This window comes from Lytechinus pictus, chromosome 12 (assembly GCF_037042905.1).
Source record: "Lytechinus pictus isolate F3 Inbred chromosome 12, Lp3.0, whole genome shotgun sequence".
In the NCBI taxonomy this organism is placed as follows: Eukaryota; Metazoa; Echinodermata; class Echinoidea; order Temnopleuroida; family Toxopneustidae; genus Lytechinus; species Lytechinus pictus.
In genome coordinates, this window is record NC_087256.1 from 6,398,371 (window position 1) to 6,417,944 (window position 19,574).

Sequence of the window (19,574 nt, forward strand, 5' to 3'; positions counted from 1 at the left end):
TCTTACCTCATAACACCCCCCCCCCCCCCCGTTAATATGTTCAAAAAATTTCTGCGAAACACGGAACTTGCTAGTGGTGAATAAAAAAGTATTCAGCTTTACTAAAGACTAGTTGTCAGTAGCTCTTGGCGAGCGACCCCACCCCCAAAGAATGCGAACTCGGGTCCAATGGTCCACATGTATGCATGTTGTGCGAAAAGCAAGAGATCGCTCAAAAAGCAAAGTACAATCTGAGGAGCAGGCAAATTTCCTCTTCCTCTGTGAAATTGGCGGAACATTCTGTATGAAGCCTAGCTGGGCTAGGCCTCACTTGGAATCATGGATGGCACTTTGTGGAGATATCAGAAGGTGAGAAACAGAATTATGAATTTATTCACTTTTCACAAGTTGTTTTTCTTCTAAATCAAAGTCCGATGCTCCACCTGTCATGCCTGTGTACAGATTTTAATTGTCCTTGTTGTATGTTGACTGTTGTATATGCGCTCTTTACGCGTATACCAATACCATTTCCGGGTTGTTGACAGTGTGAAGCCAATGATTATTTTGTACTAGGCCCTACACCTATTTGAATTATTGAATATATCGTCGTTATATTGTGTGATTACAATTTTTGTTATACTTTGCACAGTATCCTACTGCCTGGTAGTGGCACTAGTATAGTACAGTGGTTCATGCATGTCGACTCTAGACTGTTGGAGAGCTCTGCAAAATCTACTTTTTTATGATGTCAAACTCATACTCGTGACAATGTCTTAATTAATGTATCGATTTTTCAATAAATATATACCTAATTTAGACTGATTGAATTCATGAAATTGAATGAACTACCAATCAAAATGAGAAAAAAACCATGAAGGTCAAGTTTTCATAAAGCTGTCAACTTTTGTGGGACAACTGTTAGAAAACAGGGGCCTGTTGCATGACGAGATGAGCGATACGTAGGAACGTCCTAGGACCATTCTTCCGAGATAGGAAGATTGGCGACAAATCAGCGCTTTCCGTTTCACGAAGGCAATTTTGTCTTTCAAGTCCGCGACATCGTTTGATATCGATAGTATCGGAAAAATATTTAGTCTTCATCGTCACCTGAACCTTTTATTTCGGAATGACGACTTTTCATAAAATCATATATTTCAATAAAAGGGGATCAAATAATGTTTTATTTATTACTGATTGTAGAATTGATGTATGGAGCGTACTTTATGAGGTAAAAAGAGAAAAAACTTTTAAGATTCACAAACATAACTGGATAAAATCGAAATTTTCATTATTTCCCTTATTCAGAACACGGTGTCCTTTTAGAGACACCTTTCATTGATATTTCAACGAAAGAGACCCTTGTCCGACATAAAAATTGATTTAACTAAGTAATTTCGACATTTTATTAGTTCAATATACTGATTTTTTTATAGAATACATACATGTATATGTAATGATGATTTTGCAAATTATGCGTTAATATGTTATCTGTTGAGGTAAAAATAGGATTTGAATGGAGTAAACAAAATCAACAGTGTCTGATTGTATGAGACTAAAAAGGAAAATATGAGAGGCTGTGTGTGAAAAATGTAATTTATTTATTTTATTTGTCAGATATAACGCAAGAAATACAAATGTGAGTGTTTAGAGTATAAACATACCTCAGTTGCATGATGAGTAACCGAAGACAAGGAAAATATGAAAATTGCTGCAAACATGTCCAAGTGGATAAAGTAGTGCTTTGCAATAACAATTAAAACATAGAAAAATGTGTGCAATCCGCAATGGAAAAAATACTATTTACAGAAATAATGCTAATATTACAATGATCATAAACGTTGGTAATCTTTAAAGTTGATCACTTAATTTATGGAAGCTTATATAAGAATAAGGTTTAAGAATATAAAAAATATATATGTTCAACATTTCAAAGTTGATGAGTAGAGAATACCTTATTGCTTTAACATTTTAGTAGGGGGCTTAGGGGCCTAAAGGGGCCTACCCAAAGACCTTATAATATATTACTAGACCGAAAGCCTACCCTATAACAATTGAAAATGCGCCTCTTTGTATGGACTCATTTCCATAATCTTTTCTTTAATGAACTAGCTTATCTTCATTTGTAATGATTGTGATGGATTCGTAAGCTATAGGCCTAATCTGTATCTTAAATTCAATTAGGTATTTTGTTACTGCAGATTTTTTGTTTTGTTTCACTGTTTCAGTACATCTCAAGTTAAGCCCAAATCCGACAATTTATTTTCATTGATTAAAATTAATCTCAGCAAAAAAATTATAATGAAAATGAAATAAAAATACATGAATGATTTACCATGTTTAACATTTTAGTTTTGTATCGTGTTTTTTTTTTGCTGCACGTTATAAACACGTTTTTTACCTTACATAATTTTTTTTAAAGAAATTTGTTTTCATGTTGTTTAATTATCTATAATGAGAAAGCATGAGGGGTCAGAGGGGTCAGAGAGATAGTGCCGCCCATTTCGATATTTAAAAAAAAAATAATGGAAATGGCGTTGGGATAGGACGGACCATAAAAGAAAACATATTAAAAAAATATTGGGGCCTACATTACCCCCGGACATATTATAATAAAGCCCGAAGAAGTTATAATGACATCTGTTTTTGGTCGTCTTGCCGTGCAAAAAGACGACCTGCAATTGATGACAACTAGCCCCCATATAAAAATGACTTGGCGCCATCCCAGATAAAATGCATCAGTGTGCAACCCAAAAAAATGTTTAAAGGTGATATGTCAGTGTGGCTTGCCGTAAACGCATTTTCTCTCAATGCCGACGGTGGCGGGCGGTGTGCAAAGAAGATCATGCCTACGTAGGACATGTCTGGAGGTGTCTTTCCAAGGACCATTCTTCGTATCGCCCAAATCGGCTTTGTGAAACAGTTGAGCGATATCTCGTTCTTACGTAGAATGGTTCTACGAAAGACCATTTCATGCAACAGGCCCCAGAAGACATGGGACTCGTTATCTTTTATACTGTATCTTTCATTTGTAGATATTAGTCTTTGCAAAATTATGTAAATATAGGCATTGTTTGTCATATAAATGAATTAGAGACTATATTTAGTAGATTCACAATATAATAATGAATTGTTCACTTTTAACAATTTTTTATAAACAAATGTATCTGCCTAAACTACAAAGGGCCAGACCTGACTAGCATTCTGCATTCATGCTATTCAAATGTTATTTTCTGGTTCTTATTATCCTTGCTTTTCTATGTATCTGTAACTAATTGGCTATAAAGTTGTAAAATTATTGCATTAGATAATAAATTCATCATTCAAATGACTGAATGGGTGATCTGATAGATTGGTTCTGTTATTCATGATCTACATTTTTTTTCCAGCTAACATTATTATTAAAGTACCGGTAGTAGTATTAGAACAACAGTATATTTCACACTCAATCCAATTGAAAAGTGAAAGAACAAAACTACAAAAGAAATCTTGATTATTGTAATATTAGTGCATATAACATTGCCACTTTCCCTAACCGTAGCCTTGATGGTAGTACTGTGCAGTATATGTCACTGACAATTTGACCACGGTACTTCTTCTAATATTTATAATAAAGGTTACAAATTTTAATAAAAATTCAATATTTGTTACTGTTCCCATCTATTACCACTAAAATTGCAACGAGGTTAATAGTTACCTCTCGTATCATGTCGAATACACTGTACGTATTACATGGACATGTATGCCAGCCATACATGTATGTCAGGTCTCTTTCCAAACAATACTAATAATAATAAAACTGTTCAGGGGCGGATCCAGGATTTTCCAAAGGGGAGGGGGCAAATTTTTAGGAGGAAAATTTTGACAAGCCCAAAAAATAAAGGTTCTCGACCACTAATTAAGGATATTTTCGTGCCCGAAAAACTTTGACAAGCAAAAAAAAAATGGTTTTCAACCACAAATTAAGGATATTTCGTGCCCGAAAAAAATTGACAAGCAAAAGACACGTGTACACAAAAAAAAAAGGTCTTCAATATGTGCCCCCCTTTGGATCCGCGCCTGACTGTGTTCCACATGTTCTTATTGGTGTTGGAGATCTTTAGTGTGATTGTTTTCAGCTTACAGAAGAGTTCATGATTTCACAAAGGTCAGGAAATTGTATCTAGATAATATACCGGTATGTGGTTTTACAGACTTTCTCATGAAATCTGTGTTTACTGCAACTCCTTTTCATTTAGATCGGTTCACCGCAAAATCTTCTGAGTAGTGTTTCCCCCAAACTGGTGGCAGCAGTGGGATTCTAACCCATGCAGTATCAAACAGAGATTAATTTACTTGAATTTTAATATTGTACTCAATTGTAGATGACACTGTCTCCCTCAAACTGGTGGCAGCAGTGGGATTCTGTTTACTTGAATTTCTATATTGTACACAATTGTATGATACCCGTGACCTGCAATATACATGTATTGTCTCTTTATTTCTTCTTCCTTATAAAGATTGTCTTGTTTATGTGCCTGACTGCCTATTTAAGAGGTACTCCAGGCTGAAAATAATATGATTTGAACAATTTAAAAGTAAAATCAGACAGACAAAACTCTGGAAAAAAAGTAGAAATCAAAGAAGGAAAAACAAAGTTATGATATTTTAAAGCTTTACATTAAGTGGTAAAACAGTTCTCTGCATGTCTTCATGAATATGCAATGAGCAAACTGATGATGTCATCCCCCCACTTATGATTTTGTATTCTTTAATATGAAATTATATTTATCTGAATTTTGTCCACCAATCTGATGAAACTAAAATGGATTAATGCGTAGCCATATATGGCCAGAGATAATAGAGAGTTTTAGGAGCAGTGAACGTGAACGACGTAGCAGTCATCTGATCGTTCGAGTCAACGTCGTCGTCTGCCCTTGTTCACTACAGATGCGAATACTTTAGATTTCACTCGACTTGTACGTGTACGTACGTCCACATGAAACAGCGCGATAACCAGCGGGTCATGACACGCTGCCCGACCCGGAAGATCTGGCGCACCATCGCCTGGCGACCCGGTCGGGTGATGCGAAGGTGCAACTTGTGCACATGTGCCTTTTTACGCGAGTTAGGATATATATCGATGTATATTTTGGAGATCAGAAAGCAATTTCAAATATGATAAACAGAATGCATCGTACAACTTACATTAATTTTGTGAAAAGTCACTGAAAACTGTGTTTTAAAAGGGAAAGGTTGATCTTCATGCTGGGCTTGAGCGGTTAAAATGACGTCACTCACGTGCACGTCGTCTATGATTTAGGAGAACCGCAAAATGGATGTGGCGAGGTTCTCGATTCTGATAGTGGACGTGTGTGAGGACCTGAGGCATATGGAACGCCAAAAAATGTTGTCATCTCGTACCAGTCCACCATGTGGACGTACATTTCTAAAAGTGCTCATTGTTAGGAAATTGATATAATTTCTATCATGTGTGTAAAATGAGCACAATAGCTCGAAAAATCACCACACTGAGTAATAGAATGAAAAATGGTGACTGTGAGGGTGGAGGGGGGGAGAAGCAACTTATTTTGTTACAAGTTACATGTATACATGTACATGCATGTATGAAAATATAAAATGATTATGATTTCATCATTATGTAATAACAAAAAAAATTAATAAAGTGGGGACATGACATCATCAGCCAACCTAGTGAATGTTCATGGTGGCACTGGCATGCATAAACTGTTTCCACAAAATATTGCGAACATTGTTATTTATTTTCTCAGATTTTAATAAAACTTTCTGCGTTTTGCTCAGTGAATTTTGCTCTATGACTTTTTAATTTTTATTCAGATATATTTTCAGCCTAGAGTACCCCTTTAATTACATTATTTACATGTATTATTATTATCATCGAGACATCATTATCTTCATCACCATCAATTTATTATTATTGTTAATTATCATTGCTGGAATGCATACATGTATGTTATGATCACCAAAACCAAGGGCTTGAATATTAATCGACCTCTGGCAGCCTGGCTCTTACATGTAATATTTGAGGCTGTTCTCACTACGTTCCTAAAACTAGTTTACTGGAAACTAGTTTAACGCGTAGTGAGAACGGTCAAAGCGGTCTTGGAAGCGATCTTCCAAACCAGTTTGGAAAACCACCTCGCGACGTAGTTTTCAAGATCGCTTTGCCTCGTTAAACTGGTTTTAGCGTAAGTGAGGACACAACCATTCTTCGGGAAGCGATCTTTGCACATTTTGAGCACGCTACTCCACACGACAGATGTAGAATGCCAATGCTGCGGTTTCGAATTTCGCGCGAAACGTGTCACCCCACTGAGAGCGTTTCCATAGCAACAAAAGCCCTTTACGTGAAGTGATTTTGAAAACCACTTTCGTGTGATCAAGTGGGAACGCTAGCAAAGCGATCTTCCAAAGTGGTTTCCTGAATCGGTATCCTGTACTAGTTTTAGAAAGCGTAATGAGAACGGCCTCTTTTAGATGCACAATCATTTTATTGTTTTATGACACTTCACATTAATTGGAAAGTGAAATTTCACTTACATTACAATTACTGAATTATAAATTATGCCCCTTGATGATGAATATTGGCAAGTAGCAAGTGTTTTTTCCTCTCTTTTTTTCCTCTTGAATTGAAGTGATTCCCAGGGTTTTTTTTATTTTTATCTGCTATTAATCATGTGCTAGAAAGAAAAGCAAACAACTTGAAAATCAGATATTATTAGGATACGTGTTCTAGATTGTATATTTTGTACATACATGGCTAGTACACAGCAATGCTCATATTGTGGAAAACATTTGTCATCTGAAGACTTTCCTTGATTTTGACTGACTGAGAAGCATGTGTCTGACTGTTACTATGGTAATTGTCAGACAAATCATACTATTTTAGTTCTTATGAAATCTGATCATGTGATCCACTTGTCAGTTTTGTATGGATGCTAAATTGCTAATTGCTATGATAAATTCATCTTGAAAATTTATGAAGGTACATGATCTGATGATAAGACTCTAAAGCGTAAAGTGGTTTCTAAAATTGAGTAACATTTATGTTTTAAAATTACAAGTTTACAAAGACAAGGGGTTGATTCAGCTCCTACATTATTTTTTGAATTTATGTGGGAACACAGTTTTCAATTTATCTCTAAATATGTACATGTACCGTAAGTAACGGACTATAAACCGCACCAGTGGATTAACCACACCCCCAACTTTGGACTTAAAAAAAAAAAAAAAAAATCCTTCTCACATTTACATGCATATTTGAGGTACGAAGTAACAAAACTTAAGTTAAAGATTTCAAAGTATCCAAAGAGATTACCGGTATGCGGAAATCTGCTGTTCTTGATCAATTCATCAACAAAATTAATGTTAGCAAGAAAGAAAGGTCCCGACAATATTGGCCACTTACACACTCACTCACAGTCACAGTGCACACACACAGCACTGCCGTTCTTGTACATTGCAAACTACGATACGGTACCAGTACATCCACTCGAAGTGTTGTGAACTGGCAGACGTCTTACGTGTTCGGGAGGGGTTACGACGGGCAGTCACGGGCTGGCTCAGACCCGTCAACGTGGATAAACCGCACCCCCGACTTTTGCTTCTATCCCGCCGAGATAAAGGTGCGGTTAATAGACCGTTACTTACGGTACATGTACCTGCCATACTGAAAATTTCTCCAACCTGAATTCATGTACCGGTTGGAAACCAATGCAATCCAATCCAATCTCGTAGTGACTGTTGTACATTTCGACCTTAATATGACCTTGACCTTGGCCTCATACATTTAGGCCTAATTTGCCTTGTTCTTGGCCACAGCCATTCTGTAAAGGCCTCGTTCTTGCCTTCAGACCATCTGGCCTTGGCCTTGACCTTGAACACGTAATACATGGTACAGTGTGTAGGTCTGAAATCTTAAATTTCTTTTTCTTGTATAGTTTGGCCTTGGCCTTGAGCTCAGAGGTCGAAATCATGAATTCCTTGGCCTTTACCTTGGACAGTCTGGCTTTGGCCTTGGGCGGCTGGACCATGTCCATAGCCCCGGATAGGCTGGCCTCTTTGCCTCTGCCTTAGCCTTAATATTGTACATGGAGAGATGGTAATATTTTTTAAAGTGGGTACATGTAAGTGCCATGGAGGGGACCCTTGTTTTCACTCACAATTTTCTGTTCCAGGGAATACATTTACTATTTTCCCCTCCATGTCCAGGTGCCAAATAAAACCCGTTCTGAGGCATTAGAGTTTTCCTTCAGTCGCGCTCCACACATAGAAGAATCCCCATACCATCGCAGTAGATGGAATCCCTGGCCGCTGATTGGCTGACCTTCTTCCCTAATCCCATGCTAGCTTAGCCTCTTGTTGAGGCCCTGTCGGCTGCTTCCCGAGCAAAGCAGAGCGCGGGAGACAGGGCCTCTTGACATCTGAGCCGAATTTCACCGACTTTCTTTTATTTTTTATTGTTTTTACCAATATTCCGACCAAAAACTGGTCGGTGAAAATCATCCAATGAGAGCGCGGGCTGCTATGACGTCATGTTGAATATTCATGAGCTCATCTTGAATGGCGACCCGTGGATTCTTGGTGAAGAGTGACGACGAAATATCAAAGAGCATTGAATATGCCTCTAAAATGCTGAATATGAACCGAATTAAGGATTTGCAAGTCGATGAAATTAAATTTGCACTGAAAGGACTAGATGTTTTTGTAACTCTACCCACAGGATATGGAAAAATGTAATCTTTCATGCGATTCCACCCCAGATTCCACTATGCGTCGATTATCGATCTCCGCGTGGAATGCTGGAGTCGAGTTGTTCAGTTAGTGATTTCCATTGACTTGAGTCTGACCAGGCCGATCTCCCGGGAAGTTTCGGGGCGGTGATGGGTCTGTTACGGCTAGTACTAGTAGTAGTACCACTACTTGTAGCATTTTGCTGGTTATATCCCCTTTAGTGTCCCGCAATTAAATGAATCCCCTGCAGAATAGTCCCTAAGAATAGTGGACAACTAGTATTCCGAACCCTGGACGAAACAGCTTTGACATTTCATTGTACTACATGTACATGTAGGTGACCGGTAATATTCATGACTCATGTACAGTATATTCATTAGGAAGACGTTCCTCATGAATATATAATTCAGCTCAGATGTCAAGAGGCCCTGGCTCGCAGTGCTTGCCAGGCCTAATTCGCTTCGCGAATTAGGAATTCCCTCCCTTCGCTCGGGAAGCAGCCGCCAGGGCCTCGGCAGGAGGCTAATGCTAGCGCCGTGTGTGAGAATCTTTACACCGGCGATCACTGGATCAGTTGAGTTCGCGTACATGTAGCTCTACACTCTGTCAGTAAAGCTATTTGGTAGGCAGCGTCTGAAGTCAAAACAAAAACATGTGGTTTTCATCAACACTTACAATGCATGTCCTCAAAATCTAGTTCTGGATACCCATGATTTTTTGTGTTTATTATTTTTAGTTCTATGGACAGTCACCTTCTTTTTGCAACATTTTAAGAAGTTCCAGGGACCCCCACTTTCATGACGAGCCATTCCAGGGCCTCTTAATTTTGACTTGCCAGTGGCACATACCTATCACATATTGGTTCAAGTACCCTCCGCCCCCTCGGGCCTTTGCCTGAGCAATTTTCTCATGGGCACTGCACAACGCTGTCTATACTTGCTTCACATATACTTGTGGAAGTTGTGGTCCCATACTGTACATACCGGTAGATCCGTGGGCTGCAGTGAATCTGCCCTTCTTTTTGGTTTGGTAAAAAGAAGATCATGGCTGCTCTCTTTGCAGCGTTCGACCCTTCTTGAGGTCAAGGATTCAACACATGAGTGAAGTCACTATGACACTGTTCCCATTATATTTTCTAAATCTTTTTTACTGGAAATTGGATTTCAAAACCAGTTCATGTAAAGTGGCCTTGTTGCTATGGGAATGCTCTCAAAGGGTTAAATGTTTCTCGCGAAATTTGAAACTGCTGCATAGACATTCTACACAGTACACACAGTGTGTGGAGTAGCGCGTTCAAAATGTGCAAAGATCGCTTCCCGAAGAATGGTTGTGTCCTCACTTATGCTAAAACCAGTCTAACAAAGCAAAGCGATCTTGAAACAACATCGCAAGGTGGTTTTGCGAACTGGTTTGGAAGATCGCTTCTAAGACCGCTTCTACTGTCCTCATTTTACACGTTAAACTATTTTCCACTAAACTGGTTCAGTAAACTAGTTTTAGGGCCCCGTAATGAGAATGGGGTCTATGTTGCATGGTATTTACCAACTCACCAGCATCAAATAGAATTCAGGGTCTAAATAAAAGAAATCATTATCAATGATATGGTGACAATCAACCTCCCTAATGAAGTAGGTAGTATGCAGCCCAAATTTAATGAGACTAGCTTAAATTTTTGGTACATGTATGCAAAACTATATCCGTCTGAAAAAAGGGTTGATTCAAATGAAAATTTGAAGGCAGTGGCGTACCGTGGGTCACGGCATTGGGGGGGCACCAGCAAAAATTTTGAGCCACTTAGTGAGCGCGCGAAGCACGCTCAGTTGCCAGGTATACTGACCTAATAGACATTTTAAGGACAGTGCCATTAAACGGATATGTATCTCACTGATCAAATATTGTGAGCGCGAAGCGCGAGCTGAAAATTTTGGATATTCAGACCTAAAAAGGGACATTATAATCAAATTTTTGTAATCATGATACGTACCTGTCTCACTAAACAATGCGAGCGCAAAGTGCGAGCTGAAATTTTTGTATATATTGACCTCAAACAGAGATTTTAAGGACTATTTTTTTTTAAGAGTATACATATCTCTCCATAGTCATGTAATGCGAGTGCCAATCTCTTGCTGATTTTGTTAGATTGGCATCTAAACGCATTAAGCACTTGTAGTAATTGTAATCATCATTATATGCATCTCACTAATCAAATATTGCGAGCGCGAAGCGCGAGCTGAAAATTTTTGATATTCAGATCAGAAAAAGGGACATTTTAAGGACTGATTCTAGGAATTCATGGAGAGCAGACATATCTCACCAATCGACTATTAAATGCGAACGTAAGCACGGACAGGAAATGTTTTATGTTAAGACCTTAAAATGGGGCAATCACTTTAAGTAGTCATGAAAAAGAAGCATACTATTGTACATAAAACACTAATATCTCGAAGTGCGAGGAAATATATTTGGTGTATATTGACTTGAAAACGACAGGTTTTAGGACAACAGGATTACATATCTCGTAAAACAGACAATGCGAGCGCCAGGTACAATGAAGACATAGGCTCTGAGTAAATTATGTTTCATAAAGTTATGAAAAAATATTTCTTATGTCATATAACGTAACATAATTATAATTTAATCTAATATAACATCATAATGAATAATTTGTTCTTTCCTAGTACGTTTCTCTTCCTTTCTCCCTCTTTTTCTTATTTTCCCCGTTTTTTTTTTTTTTTTTTTTTTTTTGGTCAGCCGATCGGGGGAGCACGTGCCCCCCCCCATGCCCCCTCCCCGTAGTTACGCCACTGTATGAAGCGCAAGGCTTTTTAGTGGTAAAAGGTATTTTCAGATGTACAAGTTGTATTGTATTTGTATTGTATTCATTTTCCATTCATAAAAACATGCAAAATACAAACAAAATACATCAGATATAATTACAAAATAAAATATAAAATGAATATATATGAACTTGGTATACAAGTTACATGAAGGATGTGTAGAGTTAATCATTTTTATAGTAAAGAATGATATTTCCTAATTCCTATCAACAGTTTGAGCACCAAATATGCATGTTGCTATCATTTAAGCACTCCGATATTATGATTTAGATTTTTTTATTGTTCTGCCATTTTGTTGAATGCAGGTCACAATAGCCTCGAAGAAATGGGTGAAAAACACAGCCAAACTGTCATGGGCAACGTCCCAAGTCAACTATGGTACGCTGACCCTTACGGATAGAGAAAAGAAGGTACAAATTAAGCTGAGCAACACATCCAAGTTTGAGACAATGCCTGCTCAGTACAAAAACCGGGACCACACTTTCGAGGTGACATGCATGGAAGAGAAGGTGCACCTGCTGGCAGCGGAAGATGAGGATCGTTTATTCCAGTGGGTCAGCAAGATGCACGATGTAGCAGGCTTGAGGAAAGACCACCTTTTTGGAGGAGGCGGGGGAGGAGGAGGAGGGGGCTGTGGAGGCGGAAAATCAGAAAACCAAGGAGTATTAGAAGTGGAGTCGGAGCTGCAGGACAATCTTTTGTATGATTCTTATGATAGTAAGTACTGAACTTGAATATACTTCAATGTATATCTGGGACTTAAACATTTAGGAAAATTTCCCCCATTATCTCCTGTTAGAAAAGAAATATTTCATCTTGCTTATGAATAAATTCTATTGAAAAATTACTTATCCAACCTGGAAGATACTAGTGTTATAATTCATTTTGAAAGTTTTTCAAAATCAACAGTCACCTGATGACTGAGTTTATCACGAACCTGTCTGCACATATATGGTTATGAATATTATCTCCATTTTATCATAATGATAATGATAACTGTCACTCTTCCAAAAGGAGTCAAATTTTTTGATTGATTGATTGATTGATTGCATTTATTCTTTTTCATTCCAAAATTTAACAAAAGTTACAATGTATAGCAAAACACAAAAATATAATATACAGAAATGAAAAAAGGGAACCCACTGGAAAGCAAAGCTTGTTAGTATGGGTTCCCTGCAATAAATAGTTAATTAAAGTATATCTTTGATCAATGAAATTCAAATCGTAAATTAAAAAGGTTTGTACAATGAAAAAGAATACTAGTGGGGTCAAGCTTTTTATGCCTACTATGTTACAAAATATACCCCTGCTGTATAAAAAATTATAGAAGCAAAAAAATTAATATTATATACATATTAGAGTAAAGGTGAGGAAGCATTGGTGTTCCAGTGCTCTCATCAGCTACATGTACATCAGGGTTCCCACAGTCATGGAAAATCCTGGAAAAATTCGTGAGCATGGAAAGTCAGGGAAAAGTCAGGGAATTGCATTTACCTCTTCGATATGGCAGCTTTCCAGTTTGTCATGTCTTGCAACTCTCATACTCTGTGATCATACTCTGCTATTATAATTGGTGTTCATGATTTCCATTTTCCCAGTTTTGTGACATCCCAAATTCTAGTACATAACTCCCGGGACATCACGGGAAGTCATGGAAAGCAGCAATTTAATCATGGAAAAGTCATGGAATTCTGTTTTCAAATTTCTGTGGGAACCCTGTACATGTAACTCATTTTCATTCAACTAATAGTTCAAATTTCATTACATGAGGGAACATTTTGATATTTGTGAGTACAATTATTAAATAAAGATATTCAAGTCATGTGGTACATGTATGTATATTAATGGATGGTACTTAATGGGGTTTTTTTAATGCTAGAAACTTAAAGTGTACATGAAATTGAAGAAACCTTGGAGGTGTTTTACAAAGATTTAAGTATGACTTAGAGTCGCACTTAAATGCTGACGTGTACATGATATGCAATGCGCAATCTTATTGATCATACGCAGTAGTGCACGTCCTCTTGGCATGATCTGACCAATGCGGTCATGCCCTTTATATCGCAGGCAATTAGGCATTTAAGTGTGACTCTAATGGGGCGTTGCAAGAAACTTGCGATCAATTGCAAGTCTATTTTTGTTCGTGAAATCAAGCACATGCCGTGCAATTGCAAAGTTGCGATTGATTGCTAATCTGCTCCATGAAACAAGGAGTGTAATCCGACTTGCTAAAGTTAAAAGTGATCTTCAACTGTAAAATTGCAACAGAGTATTTGCGATTGATTGCAAATATTTTCTTGCAGTACCCCCTAAGTCATACTTAAATCTTTGTGAAACACCCCCCTTGTTTGCTACATGTATCACACTACAAGAGAAAGAGGTTAGAAGCAGTGGAGGAACTGGTAGGGGCACATTTGACCCATGCTCACCCCCCCCCCTCCTTTGTGAGGCTTAACAAAATAAATATGTTAAATGAAAAACATCATGTTTACTCAAGTGAAGACCTTTGGGGGGAGCAAAAGGACAACAAAAATTGAACAATAATGCCCCCCCCCCCTTTGGAAAATCTTTGATCTGCCCCTGATTGGAAAAATCAATAAACATGATACTGCATCCAATATGGTACTCATATAGCATACTGTACATTCACAGGCTTTATGTGGGTTTGGAGGGGCTTGGAGTTTTTGTCTCACCTGCATAGCAGAGTGAGACTATAGGCGCCGCTTTTCCGACGGCGGCGGCGTCAACACCAAATCTTAACCGAAGGTTAAGTTTTGTAAATGCATAACTTAGAAAGTATATGGACCTAGTTCATGAAACTTGGCCATAAGGTTAATCAAGTATTACTGAACATCCTGCCTGAGTTTCATGTCACATGACCAAGGTCAAAGAACTTTATAGACCATGTTGGGGGGAATCAACATCAAAATCTTAACCTAAGGTTAAGTTTTTGAAACGTCATCATAATATGGACCTAGTTCATGAAACTTGGACATAAGGTTAACCAAGTATCACTGAACATCCTGCATGAGTTTCACGTCACATGACCAAGGTCAACGGTCATTTGGGGTCAATGAACTTTGGCCGAATGGGGGTATTTGTTGAATTACCATCATAACTTTGAAAGTATATTGGTCTAGTTCATAAAACTTGGACATAAGAGTAATGAAGTATCACTGAATATCCTGTGCACATTTCAGGTCACATGATTAAGGTCAAAGGTCATTTAGGGTCAATGAACTTTGGCCAAATTGGGGGTATTTGTTGAATTACCATCATAACTTTGAAAGTATATTGGTCTAGTTCATAAAACTTGGACATAAGAGTAATGAAGTATCACTGAACATCCTGTGCACATTTCAGGTTACATGACCAAGGTCAAAGGTCAATGAACTTTGGCCATAATGGGGGTATCTGTTGAGTTGCCATCATGGCTTTGAAGGTTTATGGATCTGACTCATGAAGCTTGGACGTGGGAGTAGTCGAGTATCACTGAACGTCCTGTGCGAGTTTTGGGTCACATGTTCGGGGTCAGGGGTCATGTGGGGTCAGTGAACTTTGGCCATGTTGGGGTATTTGTTTGTTGAATTGCCATCATATCTCTGTAAGTGTATTGGTCTAGTTCATAAAACATGGACATAAGAATAACCAAGTATCACTGAGCATCTTGTGCGAGTTATAGTAGTTTTCAAAGTCAGCACTGCTGCTATATTGAATCGCGTGATGCAGGTGAGACCGCCAGAGGCATTCCACTTGTTTAAGACATTGTGTTATGCTTCAAAAAAATGATTTTCTGTAATAAACTGATTTTCCCAAGTAGCCTTGTCACCCTGTTGAGGAAACATATATTACAAGTACAAAGTAGATGTGTAAATATGTAAAGTGAATAAATCAGATGTAAATATGAGTTTCTTTTATAATATTTGAGGATGTTTTTCTTGATCATATTGAAACTGAAACCAAAGCAAACAGCACTGGCAAACAAACTTTTTTTTCCTGATTATGGATTTTTTTTCTCTCTTATTTGTTTTTACCTAAACAGATAAAACCTTTCCAGTAGCAATCAAATCCTACAATTTCACGGAACCGATAACTCTCGGAGGAACTTACAACCTGCAGCTAGATTCTATGAAACTGTCCTTGATAGAAGCTTCCACTGGGAAAAACATCTTGTCATGGCCGTACAGATACCTTAGGCGGTATGGACGAGAAACAAACTCATTCTCAATGGAAGTCGGTAGGAGATGTACCTCAGGGGAGGGTTTGATTCGGTTCAATGTCGAGGATGGAAACAAAGTGTTTGCTGCCATTCAGGAGTTTGTTTCCGCAATGACTGGTAGGAATTTTTCTTCATCAAGCACACCAACTACACCCACAACTGCTCCTCAAGCTCCACCTTCCTTTACTCCAGCTCCAACCGAGCCCAAAGCACCAGTAGCAAACCAAATTGTAAAGACCCAGGGGGTAAAAGTTTTACCAACACCACGTGACAGAACACACTCTGCAGGGTCCCGTAACATAGCTCCAAAGCCTGCTAACCGTACAAAATATTCCAATCGCGGTGCGCAGTCAGTGGACGATGTCAGCAGGAGCGAACCCATCGATCAGTGCTACTCCTCGGTTTCTGATGAAGCAATTGATCTTGCGAAGAAGCTACCGTCTCCCAAAACACGGAAAGGTCCTCCAATAGACTTTGAACCAGAACAGCATTACGACGTGGCTTCTGAACCTACGCCAAAGCAGTGGCCTCAGATGCAGAGAAGACAGACTGCAAATGGCGAGAGCAATGGGACCAAAGCTATTCCAACATCTAGGGTCTCTCACAGTTCTGGGGATAAGTCTTCCTCCAAAGTAGACACTTTGAACAATGAAATGTCAGGTGTGGTCATAGACGATAATGCAGACCCAGGTTTATATTCTACCTTGGAAACGCCCCCAGGAATGGATGGAGCAGCAGCAGCAGATGCTTCACAGGTTTACTCAGAAGCAAGTGACCATGACCACATTTACGACCACCTTGCGCGACAGAAGCTTGGAAATTCTTCCGCTGCCCCACGTCTTCCTCCCCCAAACACCAAACCTGCTGCCGTGTCTAAAGCTTCCGCTGCATCTGCAGCAAAATCAGCTCCACAAGAAGAAGATGACATGCTGTATGACCACCTCAATCGTGGCCAAACTGGAAGCGCTCAGCCTGGCAACAGTCCTGTAGGAGCAGTTCCTGAGGATGCTTATGATATTTTGAGCCTGGATGCCCCTTCCGGTTCACCCACAGAGAGTGGCTACCTAGTCGGTACATACCCGTCCTCAACGGTTCCAGAGGAGTCGGAATATGCAGAGGCAAATGATGCAAATTTTAATTATGATGAAAACCTGTACGAAGTTGCCTGAAGGTGATCAATTTTGAGATCATTATGCAGTCTACAGCTGCATCAAATCTTCAGGCATCTATCGTACAATGACATATTTTACTAACACCTAGATAGAAGCATGCTTTTTCAGCTAAAATAATTTTGATTTTATTTCCTTTTTTAAACACTACATGTATTTACTATATCTCAGGCTTTGATTTTCTACTCCTGATGAGAGAGTTGTAATTAAATGCAACTCCCAAACATCAATTGTAACTTCATTTTTATCCGTAAAGAGATTCATCTGATTGGTAGAACTCAAAACAAATTTTCATCTTTTCACAATCACTTTGGTTTTACCTTGTGAGCTTTCGCCTACTCGTTCTGCAGGCTTCTTCAGACTATCCCTGACTCACCGTAGATGGGGTTATATCGGCAGCGCAGCATTCTGTGAGAATGGGAATTCTACTATGTACATTCCCATGCTTGATATGAGTTGCAGTTACATGTAAACTCTTTGTGCAAATAATTATTTTCCTTTTTTTTCCTGCACCAACTATTTTCCTCTCAAAATATTTGTATATTGGGGTTTGGATAAAAGTTTATTCTTAAATTAAAGGCTACTCGATTGTCAAACAGTAGCCTGATTCAACTGTCAACTAAATTCCATCTTTCACTTTCTCTCTCGTTGTTTGCCTCCCCCCCCCCCCCCCAAAGTATAATTATCCGTGGTTCAATTGTACAGGAAATACTGTTTGTGCTTCTGGCTTCCTCTGTGACTTATCATTTTATACTCAGAGGAAAAAAGGACTTGAAAACTGGCCCTTGTTACACATAGATTAGCTATTGATGTTACAATAGAGGATAAAGGTTACAATATACATGATGAATTGCACATGATGATCATTGCAATCAATTGAAACCGGGTCTAAGATCAAACACCATATTTTGCAATATGAAGCCTTTTACCCTAAAAATTATTCCCTAAATTTTTATCAATAGATACTGGCCAGAATCCTAAAAAACACTGACAAATGACACCATTCCATGTTACTGGCATGTTATTTTGTTAAAGATATGAAAGGACATTTCAGAATTCTGCTATAATATCAAATTACTCTCAAACTCTATGAATATACTTGTTTATAGTAATTCAATACTCTGTTTTAATCAGGTTCCGTGTTCTTCACTGTAAACAAGGAATATATTGATTTTTCATTTATTAGGGGAATTACAGAAATATTTATACATGATTGAAAACCTCTATCTTACAACAGTATTTAACACGTGTGTTCTGTTAGTTTTGTAGGTTTTGGTGAACAGTGCAGTAATAATTATAAATTATATATAGTGGTCACAAATGCCCAACTTGCAATTTTTCCTTAATATTTTTGTAACTTCACAATTATTTTGTATGGTTAATCAAAAGATCAACCACAGAAAAGAAATCATTCTATAAACTCTTGTACAGTTATACATATTTTAGTTCCATGATGGCACCGTATATTTGTACATGTATATAGAAAAGTGCTTTCATTAACAATTTTCTACTTGCTACAAAAACAACACAACAAAAAATTATGTAGTCAAGATTTTTTTTCTTCTAATTCAGTACTACTTATATTTTATAACTTTTGTTCATAACTATAAATTTATGCGCAATAATGAGATAAAGTGCATTTAACTGAATCAGCAACTTCAAATTGCTGTCAATTAATAATGTCCAGGATAAAGTTCATATTTTCCTGGACGATTGTCAAAATATTTGCTTTCTCTTGATATTGTATAAGCTCGGAAGCAACGCATGTTTAGATTGAGGTAAAAGAGAAAATGGGAAAAAGTGCACAGTAAAAAACGCTGCCCCTTTATTATCTTTATAGTACATGTAGTGTGAAAATGTATCTGCTGGAACAGTACAGTGACACAAGCATAATATAGAGGGAGCATTCTATTAAAAAGTTTATATTTCATACATGTTATAAGATACTCCTAATAATAGTATACTGAGTATATAGTGAATTATGGTTTTATGGAATCAAAATGTAATATGGAATTTCAATCAACAAAAGGACCAGTTGATTTGAATAATCTGGATGAGTCTCGATATAGATAAAATGAAAGAAAAATATATAATCTCTAATCTTGCAAAGGCAAATTGATTATTAAATATCAGACATCTCGAGAAAAGTCATTTCAGGGAAAGTTTGTGTTTTGTTTTTCTCTTTTCTTTCTTCTTGATTTATTCATGGGAAAAAAGAATGAAACATTTGGAATATTTCTGCTTGTGTGAGAACTGCAAAATTAAAGGATAAGATCAGTGAAAGTTTGAGAAAAAATCGACCAACAATAAGCATTTGAAAGCTATCGAGATCTTCCATTGCAACCGAGGTGTGTGTTTTCATACAAGAACATTCTCTCCCCTTTATTCTAATGGTAGTACAAACCAATGGGTTGCGATATGATGGTTCATATGTGAACAAGGTTGAGCTTGAAATCAATCAATTGACTAAAAAGCTATGGCAACCTACAGGTTCAATGCCCAATATTAGGGTTCTCATGTGAACAGGATGGAGCATGAATTCAACCAATGTATTAGGTTTTTTAATTCCCATAAAATTCCCACATAGATCACCTTGTTCTGAATGCATTGGGTGACAGA

General features: G+C 37.8%; 1 protein-coding gene across 1 annotated transcript; it reads left to right on the plus strand.

The window, feature by feature from the left end:
- Window positions 1-318: 318 nt before the first annotated feature.
- LOC129273244 (docking protein 2-like) lies at window positions 319-19,106 on the plus strand. The gene is made up of 3 exons (XM_054910268.2): window positions 319-348; window positions 11,873-12,284; window positions 15,610-19,106. The coding sequence occupies exons 1-3, from the start codon at window positions 319-321 to the stop codon at window positions 16,953-16,955; spliced, it is 1,788 nt and encodes a 595-aa protein (XP_054766243.2). The 3' UTR covers window positions 16,956-19,106.
- The last annotated feature ends 468 nt before the right edge of the window (window positions 19,107-19,574 follow it).